The 16888-nt window shown below is 53.2% G+C and overlaps 1 protein-coding gene and 1 non-coding gene across 2 annotated transcripts; both read right to left on the reverse strand.

The window, feature by feature from the left end:
- Window positions 1-654: 654 nt before the first annotated feature.
- Window positions 655-10509, reverse strand: IGLON5 (IgLON family member 5). Its single transcript, XM_049901979.1, has 8 exons — window positions 10430-10509; window positions 8799-8877; window positions 7792-8024; window positions 7397-7516; window positions 5576-5710; window positions 5313-5433; window positions 4393-4547; window positions 655-2098 (listed from the first exon to the last, which is right to left on the reverse strand). The coding sequence occupies exons 1-8, from the start codon at window positions 10452-10454 to the stop codon at window positions 2010-2012; spliced, it is 957 nt and encodes a 318-aa protein (XP_049757936.1). The 5' UTR covers window positions 10455-10509; the 3' UTR covers window positions 655-2009.
- A 5718-nt stretch (window positions 10510-16227) lies between these two features.
- Window positions 16228-16298, reverse strand: TRNAG-CCC (transfer RNA glycine (anticodon CCC)). Its single transcript has one exon. It is a non-coding gene; the product is annotated as a tRNA-Gly (tRNA).
- Between the last annotated feature and the right edge of the window lie 590 nt (window positions 16299-16888).

Genomic DNA, 16888 nt, shown 5'->3' on the forward strand with positions numbered 1-16888 from the left:
AGGGATGTGAGAGGGATTCTGCTTAAAGTTTGTGGTGGATGCGGGCCTTGGAAATAGAGTCCCTACATCTTTTTGGAAAGGGGAGGGTTCAGGTGCTGAATGTTTGAACTCTGTATCTCTTCATCAGTTAGGTTTTTTCTGTTAAATCTCTAGAGACAGATAAGCTAACACAAAGTGGCTTAAAAATGTTGTTAGGTACCATTAAGTCGATTTCAACTCATAGCGACCCCTATGTGACAGTAGAATTGCCCCATAGGGTTTTCTTGGCTGTAATTTCTCCTGTCAGCCTGATTGGGCCCTGTGCCCATCTCTGAACCAACAATCACACTGGGCTGGGCCGAGTGGCTTAAGCCAATCAGGGTCTCGCCTCTGGAACTGGGGTCCATTCCAAACCCACCAAAATAGGGGGAAGGAATGATGCTGGGAAGGTACCACCAAATGCCCACTACCCTTTTCTCCCCACTCACCCAAACTCTTAAAGCCATGGATATTTGCAGGCACACACTTTGGAAAAAGGCGTTTATTGGTGTGGTGGTCTCAACACTCCCCATGAATCGGAACACACAGCCCCCAGGGCCCCCCACCCCCCTCCCTCGGGCTTCTCCCCCTCCCCTCCCTGTCCCGCGGACCCTGGGAATGGAAGACAATGTGGGATGGGGCCCACGCCCCTGTCTGAGGTACAGTCACTGCCCCTTGCCTCCCTGCCCCTACTCTGCCCTCTTCCCCACCAAGCTCTGGGTGGTGTGGTTTGGGGTGGGTGTGTATAGAGGGTCTCCCAGGAGTCAGAGCTGGTGATGTGGCATCTTCATTTGGGCTCTGGATGTCCAGGTGATGCCTCTCTGTCCCCTACTTGGTGTGGTATGTACCAGGGTGGAGTATTCCTACAATCAGAACTGGGGCTGCAGCCTCTTGGAGTCCTTTCCTGACAACAGTTGCCCACCCTTGGGGGAAACTACAGCTGGTCACCAGCTTCAGGACAGCTGGAGCCAGGGGGCTATTGCTGGTCACAGTCGCTGGTGTGCGTGTGTGCGTGTGTGCCAGGGTGGTCAGGACAGCCTTTGGGAGGCAAAGTCAGTGAAGAGCTGGGGACTGGTAGGCCAGCAAGCCCACACCTGGGCAGCTGTGGGCCAACTGCAGGAGTTCTGAGGGCACCTGGCTGGCGCTGCACGTGGCCAAGGGGAGGGGTGGGAGAGGCAGGGCAAAGCACTGAGACAGACAGGTGACTACAGCCACTAGCCTGACAGTCAGATGGAAGCACCGATTAGCCCAGGAGGGGGCCAGAAATTCCAGGGTGGGGAGGGGGGACAGGGGAAGCGGGAGGGTCTCAGGCTGCTGAGCTTGTTATGGGACCTCTGGCTACAGGCAGCTGGTGCCAACATGGGGACCTCCCACCTATTCCCAAAGGCTGGATGACAGCTCGACAGGACAGGCGAGTGTAACAACCCCTTCCCACCCCCAACCTGCCCAGGAAACCTTTCAACAGGTGGGGAGTGGGGATTGGTGTCGTGCATATATTGGGGAAGCAGGGAGCCTAGACAACCTCTCTTCACAGCTTCCATTGCAAAGCCCCCATACCTACCTCCAGCAGAAGTGAGAGGCAGCATGTTGGGGACAGTGGCCACGGGGGTGTCAGGGGAAGGAGGCCTGCTGAACCCCCTTCTCTACCACACACATACACACACACACACGCCCACATGCACACTTGTGCGCGAGCGATCCAGTTGACAGCCTGAGCTAAGAGAGGGGTGTGGGGTGGCCAGGGGTGGGTCACAATCGGAAACGTGAACGGGTGGCGAGAATGGCTGTAGAAAGATGCATAATTTTGTGTTCTCCCTCACAGTGATGGGTTCTCTAAAGATCTCTCTTCCTCCTCCTCATCTTCCTCTTCTTCTTTTGTGGCCGAGAGCTCTTCCACCCCCTCGAGACCCATGGCGCTTTCTCCCTCTTCCTCTCTTGCTCTCGGCCTGAAGCCCCCCTGGCATGGGGAGGCCAGCTGCACGGGGTTCCTCCTACATCCTCCACCACAGCCAGCTCAGGGCGGAGAGGAGGGTCAGGGGCCCTGGGGGCCTCGGGGCCGAGTTTTCCAGGGATCCTGGGCCTGGGGGAAGAGAAAGGGTCATGGGAGGAGGCCTGAGAGAAGGAGACTCTGTATATGTCTCTCCCAGGACCCCTGTCTCTGCATCAGTCTCTGAGAGTCTCTTTTGAGCGTATTACTCTGGAGGACAGAGTCCCTGGGCAGTGCAAATGGTAAATGTCCTCGGCTGCTAACCAAAAGGTTGGCAGTTCAAGTCCACCCAGAGGCACCTCAGAAGAAAGGCCTACTGATCTACTTCTGAAGACTCACTTATTGAAAACCCTCTGGAACACAGTTCTACCCTAACACACATGGGGTCGCCATTAGTTGGCGTCAGCTGGTTTCTCTAGCGGACCTGCCTGGGATTCTCACTTGTGTGTCTGCCTTTTCGACTCCTTCTGGGCATGTTTTCAGTCTTAGGAGCTCGCTGAGCAGGTATCTTTCTTGGCCACTCAGTCTCTCTTATCTCCCTGTCTCCTTCACATCTTATCTATGCCCCCCACCACCACGCTGTCTTGGCCTGGAACTGTGTTTGTCTTTGTGTCTTACAGCTTCTATCTATTCAGCATTTCCACAAGGTGTCTCATACTCCACACGCCCCAAACTGCACTCTTAATTTAATCTTCTCCCCTAAACTGGCTACTCCCTGATACTTCTCCATTTCAAAAAATGTTATCCCTATTCCTCCAGCTGTTCAAGCAAAAATCTTGGAATCACTTTTGACTCACCTTCACGCTTCCCTCACCCCTTCACATCCAGTGCAGCAACTTAGCCCAATGGGCTCTACTCCAAAGCATCTCCCAGATACCGAGTCCTCACCGTACTTCCACTACCACCACCATGGCCCAAGCCACCATCCCTCCTAGCCTGGAGGACCGCAGCAGCTTCTTCCCTTGTCTCCCTGCCTCCACCTTGCCCCCTACAGGCCACTCTTCAAACAGCACCCAATGAGTGACGCCTGAGTGGCTGAAAAGGTTTGCCATCAGCTAACCTAAAGGTTGGTGGTTGGAACATAGCCAGCCGCACTGTGGAAAGACTCGCAATCCACTTCTGTCAAGATTTCAGGCAAGAAAACCCTATGGAGCACAGTTCTACTCTGTAACACGGGGGGTCGCCATGAGTCGGGATCAACTTGACAGCAACAGGTTTGGTTTGTTTATATGCTCTCTTTAGAAGCATCACTCACTCAGATGCTACTCCCCTGCATAACAGCCTCCAGTGGCCTCACTCTGCAGTAAAGTAAAATTCAAACTCCCCACCATGGATTAAGGAATCCCTGGGTGGTGCAGTTAAGTGCTTGGCTACTAACCAAAAGGTTGGCGATTCAAATCCACCCAGAGGCGAGTCAGAAGAAAGACCTGGAGCTGTATTTCAGAAAGGTCACTGCTATGAAAACCCTACGGAGTGCAGTTCTGCTCTGTAATACACGGGGTTGCCCCGAGTCAGGAACGGACTTGATGGCAAATGGTTTTACTGGTCTTATCATGGCTCATGAGCCTGACCTCGACATTCCTCTTTAACCTTATGTCCCACAAGATCTCTCTGCTCTGGTCCTGCTAGCTTCTTCACTGTACCTTTGCATACACGGTTCCCCCTGCCTGCAAAACTCTTTTTCCAGATTTTAGCAGTACTGGTTTCTCCCCATTCAGGTCTCAGTTCAAATGGTGCCCCCTGCAGGAAGCCTTCTCTGATTAGCTTATCTAATGTTGCCACCCCCAATCCTCTCTGATTTATTTTCTTTGTAGTCCTTATTGATATCCAAAAATATTTATGTATCTACGTATTTGCTTGTTAAAGATCCCTGTGTGCTGTAACCAGTTTGCACTCAACTACTAACCTAAAGGTTGACAGTTTGAGCCCACCCAGCTATGCTGAGGAAGAAAGGCCTGACAATCTGCTTTCATAAAAATCACAGCCAAGAAAACTCTATGGAGTTCTACTCTGTAACACATGGGGTCGCAATGGGTTTGGAATGGGTATGTATGTATTTGCTTGTTGTTTATTTATATATATATGTGTCTACTTGCTCATTACTTTTCTATTACTAGAACGTAAGCTCCTTGGGGCTCCCGACCTTCTCTGCTTTATCCTCGGCGGCCAACGCCGGGCTTTTTAGTGGGCGCTCAATATCTGCCGAATGGATCAACCTCTTGCTCAGTCGCGTTGCTTCTGAGTCGCAGGGTCTGTCTCTTTGCCAAGTCCAGCTGTCAGTCTGGAGGGTGGCCCCGGAGTCTCCTCCTCCTCTGGCCCCGCCCCTCCCTCCCTGGCCCCGGCCCCGCCCCCCGCCCCCCACCGCCCGCCAGCGCCCGCGGACGCACGCAGGAGCCGCATGGAGGCGCTGGACGCTCCGAGCCGGTTGGCAGCGCGACACGTGTAGTTGCCGTAATGCCGTGCGCTCACGTTGGCGAATAGAAGCATCGAGCGGGTACGCTCCGTCTGCACCTTCAGGCCCTCGGTGGTGCCGCTGCTCAGCCTGCCGGGAAGTGGGGTCAGGGGCCAGACCGCGTGACCCCGGCCCGGGACCCCCTGGGGCCCAGAGCCCAGTCCTCGGACTCTGGTCTCCAGCCTCTGGGCCCCCAATCCCCGGGGACTCTGGTCTGCAGTCGAGGGACCCCGAACCCCCCGGGGACTCTGGTCTCCAGCCTCGTGGGGGGCCTCTTATTCCCGGGGACTCTGGTCTCCAGCCCCAGGGTTCCCTGATCCCCGGGGACTCTGGTCTCCAGCCCCGGGGTTCCCTGATCCCCGGGGACTCTGGTCTCCAGCCCCGGGGGTTCTCTGATCCCCGGGGACGCTGGTCTCCAGCCTCAGGGACCCTGAACCCCGGGACCAACATTTTGCCCCCATCGCAGTGACCATTAGAACTTGGGATTTAGCTACTTTTGGATCCCGGACCATTCCCCCCGGAATTTCTCCATGGACCGGCTCCCAAATGCTGATGGACTCCAACCCTAATAGTCCCCGAAATCTCCGCCAGAGCCTCAGCATGGACCCCCGACCACACTCCCCTCCTTGCATAGCCGGCGCAGCACGGTCTCCAGCATTTAGCTTCCTAGGACCAGAGTTTCCAGTACATCCCCACTGTCTCTCCGGGGCCCAGCAGACACTATATCTGAGAATCTAGGCCCCACCGGTTCTTGGGACCCAAGACTCCGCTCCCTCCAGCGACCCAGCTCCCCAGACGAAGGGACCTAGAGCCCTCCTCCTCTGTCCCCACCGCCCGCTCCGGGGCTGTCCTCACAGTCTGTCATCCTTGTACCACTGGAAATCCGCGGGCGGCACCGCCATAGCTTCGCAGCGCAGGAGGGCGGCGCGGCCCAGGGCGGTGCGGGCGCTGGTCACGTCCGTGATGGTCGGAGGATCTGGCGAGGGGCGGGGGTCAGCAATTGCTCCCAGCCCCCTCCGCCCTCAGACCTAAGAGTTCAGGACCCCTAGCCCACTCCTCCCTCTGACTCCTTCTCACCAGGGACCCAGAGTCCGCCCCCTTTCTCGCCTGGGACTCACAGTTGACTGTGACCAGCACGCGGCGGCTGTCGGGCGCGGAGTTAACCCCGTTGTGAGTCACGCACTCGTATTCCCCGGCCTGGCCCCGCTGGATATCAGAAATCTCCAGGATCTCGCCCTCGGAGGTGAAGCCGTCTGTGGTGGGAGGGAGGGGAAGGGGGCGGGGCCGGACACAAACACTTAACACGGGACAACACGGGCACAACACGGACACACATCAGCGGGGCGGGCACCGCAGGGCCTGGAGTGCCCGGTCTAAGGGAGCTGGGGGAGGGGGGCGGGAGAAGAGGGGCGCGGCTTATGGGGGGAGGGAGTGGGGATCTGGGGTTTGTAACTGCAACCCGGTAGGGAGGATCTCAATATCCTGGATCTTTGGTCTTAGAAGGATCTAGGAAATACAGATCTAGTGGGGGAGGGTCCCAGAGTTCTGGGATCTAGCTCTTAAAGCTCTTAAAGGATCCAGAAATTCAGGGTCTGGTGACTGGGATCCAAAAAACCAAAAAAACCAAGCCCAGTGCTGTGGAGTCGACTCCGACTCATAGCGACTCAGGGACCCAGATATCTGGGATCTCACGCCAGATCACCGGGCCCAGAAGACCTGAGATCTAGACTGAGACCTGGGACTTAGGGTATCCAGGATTCCAGGGTCTCAAGAGCAGGGTGGTGGTGATCAGGTGATTCAGTGGGGAAGGATCCAGGGATCTGAGGTCTATAGTCAGTGGGTTCTGGGGTCTCAGGGAATTCAGGGAACAGGATCTAGTGATTGGCACTATGGGTCTCCAAAGACCTAGTGGGTGAGCATCCAGGAATCTGGGATCTGGTGGTGGAGGTTCATGTAGAAGAGGTTGGTAGGTGATGTCTGGGGATCTGGAGGTCATGTGCTGCCACCTGGACACTATGGGGACAACCAAGAGCTGTGGTCCTTCAACTTGGCCAGCATCAGAATCACCTGGAGGGCTTGTTAAAACAGTGCGGTGGGGTGGGGGGGTAGTCTTCTGATTCAGTAGGGTCTGGGTGGGGCCCCAAACCATCAAACCAAACCCGTTGCTGTTGAGTCGGTTCTGACTCATAACAACCCTATAGGATACAGTAGAACTGCCCCATTTAGTTTCCAAGGAGCGCCTGGTGGATTTGAACTGCCAACCTTTTGGTTAGCAGCTGTAGCTCTTAACCACTACATCACCAGCGTTTCCGGGTAGGGCCCAGAAGTGTGCATTTCTAACAGGTTCCCAGGTGATGCTGATGCTGTGGGAGGGCGGACCATACTCTGAGAACCGCTGGACTCTCAGCAGACAAGACATAGGAACGTGGACCAGAGGATCCACTGGGTGTAACCCCACTTGTTGTTAGGTGCTGTCGAGTCAGTTCTGACTCACAGCAACGTTATGTACAACAGAATGAAACACTGAGCAGTCCTGCACCATCCTCACAATCATTACTATGTTTGAGCCCACTGTTGCAGCCACTGTGTCAGTCCATCTTAGGGGTTGAAAAAACGGGAACCTGAGTCGGGGAGAATCCTGTGAGGGTGAGGGGAGAGTCTGGGGATATAGGGGTCAGGGGAAAGGGGCAAGCGGGGATCCAGCAGATGACTTGGAGGCAGGTCCCAGGCCTGGGATGGCAGGTGGAACCCGTTGATGAAGGCTCTAAGAATCTGGGGCCTGGGGGATCAGGGTGGGAGGTAGAAATTAAGTCATGATAGGTTAGGGGGCAGAATGAGGGAGAAGAGGGGCTGGGAATGCAGCCCAGGGGTATGGGGAATTGAGGGACCCAGACGGTGGAGTAGGGGAAGGGGCTTTCAGCCGGGGGTGGGGTCCTCACCTCGGAGCTGCCTCCAGGTGACTGTGGGCTCCGGCCTCCCCATGGCCAGACAAAGCAGGTTCACATTGCCCCCCTCATTCACTGTCACAGGTGAGGAGATGTTCACAATGCGGGCCGGGACTGCCGGGCAGGGGAGAGTCAGTGAGGAGCCAGACACCATCCCCCCTCAGACCCACAAGTCTTGGCTTACCCTCCTTCCTCAGACCCAGGAGTCAGGGTCTCCAGCCCTGTCTGTCAGACCCAGGATCCAGACCTCCAGGTCCCTCCCCTCGGACCTAGGAGTCCATGTTACTAGCTCCTCCTCTTGGAGTACAGCCAGTATTCACTGTTTCTATAAGAATTTCCCCCAAGCCCCTCATACCCTTCACCCCCCCTGGCCTGGGCCATGTGCTCACCGTGGACGATGAGGTAGACCTGAGTGGTGTACGGCTGGTGGCGGGTCTGGAAGGAGCAGGTGTACAGGCCCTCATCGCCGAGCCCCACCTGGGTGATGAGGATGGAGAACTCCTCGGGCGTGTTGATGAGCAGCCGCACCCGCGGGTCACTGGTCCAGCGGTCGTTGCCCGCATACAGGATGTTAGAGCGGTTCAGCCAGGCCACACGGGTCACATGCTCGTCGATGAAACAGCTGCCCCAGAAGAGGGGGAGAGGAAGGCTCTTCTCCCCGCATCCCTTGGAACCTGGCCTTCCATGTTCCCCAGTCTAGGGTGGGTTGGGGTGGCATGGAGGCCTACTACATCTGAAATTTCCACTGCAGCCCTACGAAGCAGATATTCTAGTGCCCATTTGACAGGTGGGTAAACTATGCCTCAGAGAGGACAAGTTGTGTGCCCCAAGCACCACGATGGAATAATAGCTGATGGTTATTAAATGGCTGTTTGCCACGACTCCAAAAGAGGGGGATAGAAACCCAGAGAGAGGGGTAAAAAAGACCTAGGGAAGGAGGGACTTAGACCCAGAGAGAGGGGGACAGGACCCAGAGAGAGGGGAATAGAGACCCAGAGAGAGAGGGGGACAGAGACCCAGAGGAAGGAGGGACAGATACCTGGAGTGGGGGGAGAGGCAGAAATCTGGAGGAAATAATCACAATGGAGTAGATACAGTGTGCCAAGTTCTTTGAGCACTGTATGTGTATAAACTCATAAATCCAACAGTCCCCAGGGTGGTTGCTGTTCCTCCGCCCTCTTGACAGATGGGGACACTGAGCCCCAGGGGTAGAGCTGGGTTTGGCGTCACTCCTGACCACCTCTCTCCTGATGAGGAGGCGTCAGGCCAAGTCCTCCCCATGTGGCAGGCTGTCTCTGTAGGTCAGGGTTTCCCCCCTGAATCTCTTTCATAGAGGCAGAAAGTGAGGCTCTGGAAGGTAAAGGGGCAGAATCTGAGTCCCCTGGGTGGGAGGTACCTGAGGGTGGCGTTGTCGCCTTCGCACACGGTGTAGTTGTCCGCGGGAGAGTTGAACTCCAGGCTCTGGGACAGCAGCCCTGCAGAAGGGAGGACGTCACAGAAACTGTACGCAGGTGTGGGTGCATATGCACACATGCACAGGCCTTGCAGACACGCACATTCCTACACCCACTGGCACACACATCCACTGATGTTTTCCAAGGTGCACACATGGCAGCTGCACTCAGAGCAGACACACCAAACACATGCAACATGGACCCTCCCACAGGCCCACGCTGATGTACTGACATACTCGGGTAGGTAGGCTCCCACAGACACAAAAACATACCTTCAGAGACATACAGACAACAGCCCAATCACAGTACTCAAACACACATATACATACACACAGACAGGTGTACCCTGACATGCACATACACATACACACATAGACATGCAGAGACACACATATGCAGACACATATGTACAGATATACACATAGAAACACAGATACACAGATACGAACATACATATGCACACAGACATGTATACACACCTACAGACACACAGACACTTGTATACACAGATACACACAAATGCAAGTTACACATATATGCAGAGATGTGTACACAGATACACACATATACACATTCAGATACAATGTGCTGACACATACACCTGCACACACACACATACACATATGCACACATACACAATGTAACGGTGGCACACACGTACAGATACAGGCACACATACATCTTAATACAGAATCACATAGAATGACATACACATGTAGACCCTGCTGCATGCAGATACCCAACACAGACACGAATATACAGACGTTCAGCCACACACAGACACATGCCCGTAATCACAGAGGCACACAAACACACGGACATATGCCCATATGCACACAGACACACATCTGTCACAGACACACACGTGTGCCCACGCTCACCAGGGCAGGCACTCACAGGCGCACACCCACACCGCCTGCACACCCACACCGCCTGCACGCTCCAGTGCAGCATGCAGGCCAGCCGCCCCACCCCCACTCATTCATCTCTATGTGGACCATGGCCAGCGGGCTGGACCGTGGCCAGGGAGTGGGGGCTGGGCACGCAACGCAGAAGCGGTGGAGACAGCACCAACCAAGCGGGGAGGAAAGGAGGCCGGATGACCTTGGATGTCTGGGGAGAGAGGGAGGGCCTCCGGAACTGGGCTGCCCTTCCCCCTACCCTGGCATGAGGAGCTAATTAATCTGATGAATTAATTGCCCCTGCCGCCCCAATGACTCCCGGGGGACCCTCTCCAGCAGCAGCCCCTCAGTGTGGGGCTGGGAAAGAGCCAGGACAGTGGGCTAGCCAAGCCCTGTGGTTTGGGGCTGGAAGCCGCAGTTCCTCACCCTGGGTTCACCCAGGTCAGGGTCACTTCTGGGCTTTGGAGAGGCCAGGATGGAGGCAGGGGGCTTGCTGTCCCTGAGCCATACACAAGACACTGCTACACACAGCCCTAGTAACAACAGGAGATGGTAAGGTGGTGAACATACACACACGCACACACACACAAGGTCACAAGGGCTTAGACAAGACACAGAGAGTTCCTAGGCCAAGAACGACCCTCCTCAGAGGGACCGACATACAGTCATACCATATACGCAGTTCAGGACACACATTCAGCAGAAGGTCAGTTAGACAACAGCTCTCCCCTGGAAGCAGTCGTAGTATCTGTCACACTCAGCCACAAAGAGATAGCTCTAGGCTAAGTAATAGTTACACACTGAGTCACCACCATATGTAGTCGGATCTCACGTGGTTAGAATGACACAAACAGCTCGACGTGCACAGGTGGGAGATCCTTACATGGTTACAGCCCTACCCAGAGGACAGTCACGCACACAGACTGTCCTAATGGGTTCTGTGGGCACTAATAGCCACAGGGCTGTGGCTCCTCCCACTCTGGATGTTGGAAAGTCATGCACAAAACTATGACCTGTGCAATGACACACTTACACCATCACATCCTCTCAAATATAAAGCCCCCTGCCCCCCTGGGCCAGCCCAATTGCACATAGTCACTCTCTCACCCATGGTCAGATTGCACATGGTCACTTAGAAGAAAGGCCTGGCAGCCTGCTTCTGAAAGGTCATGGCCTTGGAAATCCTATGGAGCACAGTTCCACTACGCACACACCAGCTTGCCATAAGTCAGGATCAACCTGATGGCAACCACCACCACCAACAACAAACACTCCCCCGCACCCAAACACGCATACACACCGAGTTGAAAGTCACACATGAGAAAGATACACCTTGGGCCAAAGAATATTCACAGGGGATGTTAACTCCAATTCTGGAACCTAGTCACAGGTGCACACCAAGATTGGATTCCAGGCTGGCCGAAACAGACACACACACCACAAACTTTGTCATGTTCCTGGTCACACATGTCCTAGATCAGGGTTTCTCAACCTGTTCACACTGGGAGCTGGACATTCTTTGTGGTGGGGCCTGTCCTGTGCATTGGAGGAGTTAAGCAGTATCCCTGGCTTCTGCCCAGTAGATGCCAATAGCAGGCCCCTCCCAAGTTGTAACAACCCAAAACGCCTCCAGACATTTCCAGATGGCTCTTGGGTGAGGGGTGAGGGGGGCAAAATAGCCCTGGTTCAGAACTACCCGCCTAAAGGAACCAAGAAGAAAAAAAAGTTGACCCTGACTCATGGTGACCCCATGCACGTCAGAGTAAAACTGCGCTCCATAGGATTTTCAATGGCAGATTTTTTTCGGAAGTAGATCGTAAGGCCTTTCTTCCAAGGCACCTATGGGTGAACTTGAACCTCTAACCTTTCTGTTAGCAGCCAAGCTACCGTTTGTACCACCCAGGGACTCCGAGGAGGGGAAGCCCAGCCTGGGGTTGAACAGGGAGCTGTCCAAGGTGCTTCCCAAAGGTTCAGGGAGCCCAGGGCTTCTGGATTCAGCCGCTAAGTCCAGCCAGGTGCCACCCTCCCCCAACAAGAGCTGAGCCTGCAAACTAGGGTTCTGGGGTGGGGAGTGAACCACATACAGGTGGGCAGAATCTTAACCACATGTTCTAGCTAACAGAGACGCTGAGAGACAGAAAGACACACACACACACACCCTCCTTGCTAGAGAAATCATTCCAATACCCAAAGCCGACCCTGACTCTCCTCTGCTCACAATCCTCCCGTGGTTCCCCAGTGCCCCCAGGACCTGGCTTCACTCTCCTCCTCTATCTCCCCTGGAGGATGCATGGCCCAGCTCCACATCCATCCCCTTCTCCCCAACTTTCTGTCCCCACCATTTCCCTGCAAAACTTTTCTTGCTTTGTTGTGTGCTGCCGAGTCGATTCAGACGCATAGTGACCCCATGTGACAGAGTAGAACTGTCCCATAGGGCTTCCTAGGCTGTAATCTTTATGGAAGCAGATTTCCAAGTCTTTTCTCCAGCAGACCTGCTGGTGGGTTCAAACCCCTGACCTTTCAGTTAGCAGCTGAGTGCTTAACCATCGTGTCACCAGGAGGCTCCTTGATAACATCTTTAAAGACACTATTTCCAAACAAAGGCACACTCAAACAGGTATTGGGGGTTGAGACTGCAACAAATCTTTTGGGGGAACACAATTCAATCCATAACAGAGAGCAATGAACAAGTAACTTAGAGTATGTGACAAGCGCCACGAAGAAAAATAAAGCAGGGTAAAAAAAAAACAAAAACCAAACCCAGTGCCATCGAGTCGATTCCGACCCATAGCGACCCTACAAGACAGAGTAGAACTGCCCCATAGAGTTTCCAAGGAGCGCCTGGCGGATTCGAACTGCTGACCCTTTGGTTAGCATCCATAGCACTTAACCACTACGCCACCAGGGTTTCCAAAGCAGGGTAAGGATGATAAAAACCAAAACCAAACCCATTGAGTTGATTCTGCCTCATAGCAACTCCATGTGACAGAGTAGAACTGAGCTCCATACAGTTTTCCTGGCTGTAATCTTTACAGACGGAGAACACGGGATCTTTTTCTGGTGGGTTCAAACTGCTGACCTTTCCATTAGTAGCCAACTGCTTAATCACGGTGCCACCAGTACCCCTTCCTTCTCCCTTTTGAGGGGGCTAATTTAAATGGTGCCTCTCTTAGGAGGCCTTTTTAGCTGCCCAGAGCCAGATGTGACTTTCTGCCTGCTCTCAGGTCACTGTGCACCTGGGATTTGAGCTGTCCGCCTCCCTGTCTGATTCCCCACCTCACCGGAAGCTGCTCCTTCAGAGCAGGACCTGGGTTGGACCATTTCCGTGTCTCCAGCACACCCAGCTTGGGGCCTAGCTCATGGCAGTCCCGGGAGATGTGTGATGAAGGGATCAATGCCTCAGGTGGGCTTTTGATTCCCAGTCTGTGTGTATATGAATTTGCATGTCTTGGGTCTGTATATCTGTCTTACACAATCCCGACTCCAGCATCAGGTGTCCCCTCTGTGCTGAGTGACCTTGGGCAAGTACTCTCTGTTGCTGTTGGTTGTCATGGAGTTGGCTCCGCTCATGGCGACCTTATGTATAACAGAATGAAACGTTACCTGGCCCTGCCCCATCTTCATGATTGTTGGTAATTTGAGTCCATTGTTGCAGTCACTGTGTATTTTGAGTGACTTCCAACTTAGGGAGATTACTTTCTAGCACTATATTGGATGATAATCTGTTGTGATCTGTAGGGTTTTTATTGGCTAATTTCTGGAAGATTACCATGCCTTTTTTCCTGGTCTTAACCTGGAAGCTCTGCTGAAACCTGTCCACCATGGGTGACCCTCCTGGTATTTGAAATACTGGTGGCATAGCTTCCAGCATCATAGCAACACCCAAGCCACCACTGTATGACAAATTGACAGACAGGTGGTAAGCGGGGGTTTGTGAGGGGGGTAAGGTTAGCCATTATGAGGCCTTTGTTCACTGCTGACCTTTTAGAGTTCTGTGACCTGCTCTGTTCCTGGCACCGGTCCCTCCCTCTACTGCTGCTCTGATCAGCCAGGACTGTGTCCATGTCTGCCTTCCCAACCAGACTAGAGCCCCTCCAAGGCGGGGTCTGGATCTGACCCAACTCCAGAGCTCTGGCATTGCCCAGCTCAGCACTTGGCCTGCAGAAGGCCTCAAGAGACGTTTATATATAAACATACAAGCCAGTGCACACGGGCTCCTCTCTCTGGAAATTCTGGAAAACTCTTAAAGTTGCCATGAGGCTCAGTTCGGAGTAGCCTTGCCTGTCCCTCTGGGCCTGGCCTGTGTTCCTCAGACAGTGCCTGGATTGCCTCCATTAGCACCCAGATCACACTGTGGTGACTGTCTATGTCTGTCTCCCCCATCAGACTAGTAATTCCTTGAGGACAGAGCCTGGACCTAACCTATGTCTGTGTCCCCAGAATCTCCAAGCATAGGCTTGGCCCACAAGAGGCCTAAGAAAATATTTGTTGAATGAGTGAATATAAATGACTGCCTGCAACACCCTTCCCCAACTCTTGAACTCCTCTTACTCATTCTTCAGAGTCGGGAAGGGTTTTGTGGAGGGAATGGATGGTCACCAGAGACCTCAGAGTAAAACCCTGAAGATACTGGGTTTGGAGATCAAATGTCTATTTCCGGGCTGGGTGAACTTGGGCCAATCTGAGCCTTAGTTTCCTTATCTGTAAAAGGAGAAAAATAATATATTATGCAAGAAAAGTATTTCATTCAGCGCTTGGTATATAGAACCAAAAAACCAGTTGCCACCACATTGACCCCAACTAATGGAGACCCCATGTGTGTCAGAGTAGAATTGTGCTTCATAGGGTTTACAGTGGCTGATTTTTCGCAAGTAGATTGCCAGACCTTTCTTCTAAGGCACCTCTGGGCAGACTCAAACCTCCAACCTTTTGGTTAGCAGCTGAAGGTGTTAACTATTTGCACCAGCCAGGGACTTCTGGCATGCAGAAAGGGCCCCAAAACTGAGCTGTTCCTAACACTGACTTCTTTTGTAAGAAACATCTGTTGCTATTTCTGGTTTGGCATTGGTCTCTCTGCAGTAGATGTTGTGCTCTCGGGGGGCAGGGCCATGTCTAGGTATTTTCGGTTGCTCAACACTCATCAGCCATGCCTGGGTGAATGATTCACGTATAGATGCCCTGCAACCATCCACACTGTGACTACACCAAGGCAGCATAACCAGTACAGAGGCACACAGAGGCACACAGAGGGAAGATGGCCATGTGAAGACAAAGGCAGAAATTGGAGTGGTGCATCTACAAGCCAAGGAACGCCAAGAATCGCTGGCAACACCAGAAGCTAAGAGAAAAGCATGGAACAGATTCTCCCCTAGAACTCTGAGAGAGACCTGGGACCTGCTGACACCTTGATTTTGGACCTCTGGCCTCCAGATCTGTGAGAGAATAAATATCTGTTGTGTTGAGCTTCTCTTTTCCACCACAAAAAGAACAGCATAACCAGGTGGCTAAGGGAGGGACACGACACCAGGAAAGACCATTCGCTTGAACATCATGTTTGGTAAATTAGCAGGTCAGTGAAAACAAGGGAAACCCTCAATGATATGGATTGACACAACAGCTGCAACAATGGACTCAAACATACCAAGGATCACAAAGATGAAGCTGGACTGGACAATGTTTCATTCTGTTACACATAATATCACTATGAGTTGGAGTTCACTCAACAGCAACTAGCAACAACAAGGGAGGGGGTGGTGAAGCCAGGTTGCCTGGGTTCCACTGAGTTGTGCAAGTTACTTAAGATCTCTGTGACTCAGTTTCCCCGCCTGTAAATGGGTGTCATCATGATGTTGTGTGCCATCAAGTCAACTCCAACTTATAGTGACCCTATAGGACAGAGCAGAACTGCCCCATAGGGCTTCCTACGCTATAATCTTTCCGGGAGCAGATTGCCAGGTCTTTTCTCCTGTGCAGCTGTCAGGTGGATTTGAACGGTTGACCTTTTGGTTAGCAGTGGAGCACTTAACTGTTGTACCACCAGGGCTCCTTGGGATCATAATGGGGCCCTCCTTCGCTGGCTCAAGGGAAAGATTAAAGAGGTAATCCAAGTAAAGGGTTTACAAGAGCACCTGCTAGTTAAGTGCTGGTAACCAGCCATATATGTGTTGGCTATTAGGACGATTATCCCTGAGGCTCTGGCCAGTACGGGGGATGGTGGGTGGGCAGAGATGAGAGTAGGAATCATACAGGTCCCTGCCCCCCAGGAATTTACAGTACAGACCGTTGTTGTTATCAGCTGCCGAGGAGTCAGCTCCTGACTCCACGGAACTTTCACTGGGTGAGTTTTTGAAGTAGATCGCCAGGCCTGTCTTCCTAGCCTATTTTGGTCTGGAAGCTCTGCTGAAACCTGTTCAGCATCACAGCAACACTCAGGCCTCCACTGACGGACGGGTGGTGGCTGTACATGAGGTGCACTGGCCAGGAATTGAACCCGGGTCTCCTGCATGGGAGGCAAGAATTCTACCACTGAACCACCACTACCCCTACAATAGTTATGTGCTGTTGAGTCGATTTCGACTCAAAGTGACCCTATAGGACAGAGTAGAACTGCCCCAAAGGGTTCTAGGCAGTCATCTTTACGGGAGCAGATCAACAGGTCTTTTCTCCCACAGAGTCGCTGGTGGACTTGAACCACCCACCGTTCGGCTAGACGCTGAGCTTGTGTCACCAGGGCTCCTTACATAATAGACTAGTGGGCCACATAACTGATAAATCAAGGAATGAAAGTTGCAGGTGGGTGAGTTCCCTTAAGAAAGAAAGAGATTCCTAATAAGCTGAGCGACCTTGAGTTGCAGATAAGAACCTCCTTGACACCCGCCTGCCTCTTTAAGGAACTTAGGAAAGCAGGGGCTCTCCAGCCAGGGGAATACTTGGATTCCACAGCCCTAGAAACCATGCCTGGGTGGCACAAACAGTTAAGCGCTTGATTACTAGCCAGAAAGTTAGTGGTTTGAACCCACCCAGAGGTGCCTCAGAAGAAAGGCCTGGCAATCAGCTTCTGAACAGTCAGAGTCTTGAAACCCCCTCTACTCTGCACACATGGAGACACCATGAGTAGGAATCAACTTGAA

The sequence above is a fragment of the Elephas maximus genome, chromosome 11 (genome assembly GCF_024166365.1).
Source record: "Elephas maximus indicus isolate mEleMax1 chromosome 11, mEleMax1 primary haplotype, whole genome shotgun sequence".
NCBI lineage: Eukaryota > Metazoa > Chordata > Mammalia > Proboscidea > Elephantidae > Elephas > Elephas maximus.